At 32.2% G+C, this 2,213-nt stretch overlaps 1 protein-coding gene across 1 annotated transcript; it reads left to right on the top strand.

Moving 5' to 3' along the window:
• The first annotated feature begins 487 nt into the window (after nt 1-487).
• Nucleotides 488-1,550, top strand: LOC110273181 (respiratory burst oxidase homolog protein D-like). The gene is made up of 4 exons (XM_052263024.1): nt 488-706; nt 949-1,056; nt 1,169-1,217; nt 1,377-1,550. The coding sequence occupies exons 1-4, from the start codon at nt 672-674 to the stop codon at nt 1,548-1,550; spliced, it is 366 nt and encodes a 121-aa protein (XP_052118984.1). The 5' UTR covers nt 488-671.
• The last annotated feature ends 663 nt before the right edge of the window (nt 1,551-2,213 follow it).

Raw genomic sequence — 2,213 nt, 5'->3', positions numbered from 1 at the left:
AGTAAGTGATCAATCAAATAGATACCGTGGTATTGTATCTTATTTATTTAATTTAATGAGCAGGCTTATTATCTTATGAATCTACTCTGAATTCTGTTTGAGTGAACATTTTTATTTTACTGTATGAATAGTACATGATAGGAGTTAAAGTTATTTTGCTGTGGTATTGTCTTTCTAATTTTTTGAGTTTATGTTGCTTGCTTCATTAGAATTTGCTTTCTGATTTTGCATCTTGCTTGTTAAGTTCGTTTTAGCTTCATAGTTGTATAAGTAATCATTGTTTCATACTAGCATATAAACCTTGTACTCAATTATTTCACATCTACAATGATTCCAAGTCTCATCTATTCTCTTAATTGTAATATATTTCTGTCTTCATGCTATAAATACTCATTTTGATAGTAATGCTTTTCACTTGAGTTGATGCTTCACTATTTTTTGAAATTCTCTGCTCTTCTAGCATCCCTTATCTCATTTGTTGTTTTTTATCCTTTTCACCAAGACCATCACCAACACAACGTAACTTCGTGCCTCCACCACCAACACCCTGATCTCAAGGGACTTAAGTTCATCGCTAAGGGTGGCGGCGGTGGTGGTGGCGGCGGTGTCGGTGGTGCAGGGTGGCATGAAGTGGAGAAGCAGTTTGATGTTCTTACTACTTCAACTGATGGATGGCTTCATCGTTCTCTCTTTGGAAAATGTATAGGTAATAATTGAAATTGAAGAGTTCATAACAAATCTGCACTATTTTTTTGTTGTTTCTTTCTAAGTGTTTGTGAAATTGTTTGTGTGTATGTGTGTGTGAGTGAGTGAAATAAGGACTTGTTCTGAGTAGTTTCCTTTTAGGAAGTGTTTGGATAACTATGGTTCGAATTTGTTGAGTTGTTTGTATGTGGGGATGAGCAAGGAATCTGAGGCATGCTGGTGTACTTTTTGATTCGTGGCTAGGAGGAGGGATATTCATGGGGATTCAATTAACAAGGCTCAATTGAAGGACTTTTGGGACCAGATTTCTGACCAGAGTTTTGATTCCAGGCTCAGAACCGTCTTTGACATGTAACTAATTCATTACCTCTTTACTTAATTTTAGAACTAGGAAAAGAAATTGGTTGGCATTTTCTTTAATTCCCACCATTAAGTATGTTAACCTTCATTTGGAATAATGCAGGGTTGATAAAGATGCAGATGGAAGAATCACCAAGGAAGAAATTAAAGAGGTTTATATGAATTTTCTTTTTAAATTCATCAACAGAAAAAATAGAATGAAGATAATGAAGTAGTTTTTATCGGCAACCTTTTTTACTTTCCTAGCTTTGCATTTTGTTCCCATGAGAATAGGAGTTTCTTTGACCACAAATGATCAATTCTGTTTTCAGACCATCTGCCTTAGTGCCACAACAAACAAACTCTCAAACATACAGCAGCAGGCTAAAGAATATGCAGCTTTGATCATGGAAGAACTAGACCCTGAAGAGATAGGATTTATCATGGTATTTACATCATCCTATTTCAGATCGTTTTGGTATAAACTGTTTATCATTGTGGTTTAGGGGTTAAGATGGAGTAATGTTGAGAATGGATACATGTATGGTAGACTAATTACTTTTATTAGAAGATACTTATATAGAATATAATATTTTAGTTTTTCGTAGAGTATTAGTAGTAATTCTAAGTGGTCTTATGCCTATTTTGATATGGCTATGTTTAATTTAGTGTGAGATGTATGAATATTAGTACTTTTAGATCATTATAAATATATTTTATTTATAGATAATTTTTATTATTTAAAGAAATTATTTAGTATAATTATATTTTTATTTTTATTTTATAATATTTAACTCATTTAATTAAAAATACAGAATTATATATGTAATCATATTACTAAATATTATGTATAAAAAAAATATTAGAATATATATATACTAAGAGAGAGAGAGAGAGAGAGAGAACAATGAGGAACCTAAGGCTACACTTATCTAGAGTAGCTATGGTTATATAGAAAATTAAAAAAAAATAATGAAAGACCTAAGGCTACACTTATATAGAGTAGCTATGGTTATATAGAAAATTAAAAAAAAAGACCTAGGGCTACACTTATATAGAGTAGCTATAATATACAATGCGGCTACGTTTTACAAGTGATGCAGTAGCGTTAAAAAGCGTAGCCTATTCTGGTAAAAATGGAAGCTGAAAAGCGTAGCCTTTGGTCCTGG

Source organism: Arachis duranensis, chromosome 6, assembly GCF_000817695.3.
Source record: "Arachis duranensis cultivar V14167 chromosome 6, aradu.V14167.gnm2.J7QH, whole genome shotgun sequence".
In the NCBI taxonomy this organism is placed as follows: domain Eukaryota; kingdom Viridiplantae; phylum Streptophyta; class Magnoliopsida; order Fabales; family Fabaceae; genus Arachis; species Arachis duranensis.
The sequence above is the reverse complement of the archived record's forward strand: the minus strand, read 5'-3'. Positions and strand labels throughout refer to the sequence as shown.

What these genes read in the sequence shown, in the direction of transcription:
- LOC110273181 (XM_052263024.1), top strand. Translation starts at nt 672, where the DNA reads ATGGCTTCATCGTTCTCTCTTTGGAAAATGTATAG. An exon ending in TCTCTTTGGAAAATGTATAG is followed by an intron (nt 707 to 948) that starts GTAATAATTGAA and finishes ATTCGTGGCTAG; the next exon opens with GAGGAGGGATATTCATGGGG. An exon ending in CTCAGAACCGTCTTTGACAT is followed by an intron (nt 1,057 to 1,168) that starts GTAACTAATTCA and finishes GGAATAATGCAG; the next exon opens with GGTTGATAAAGATGCAGATG.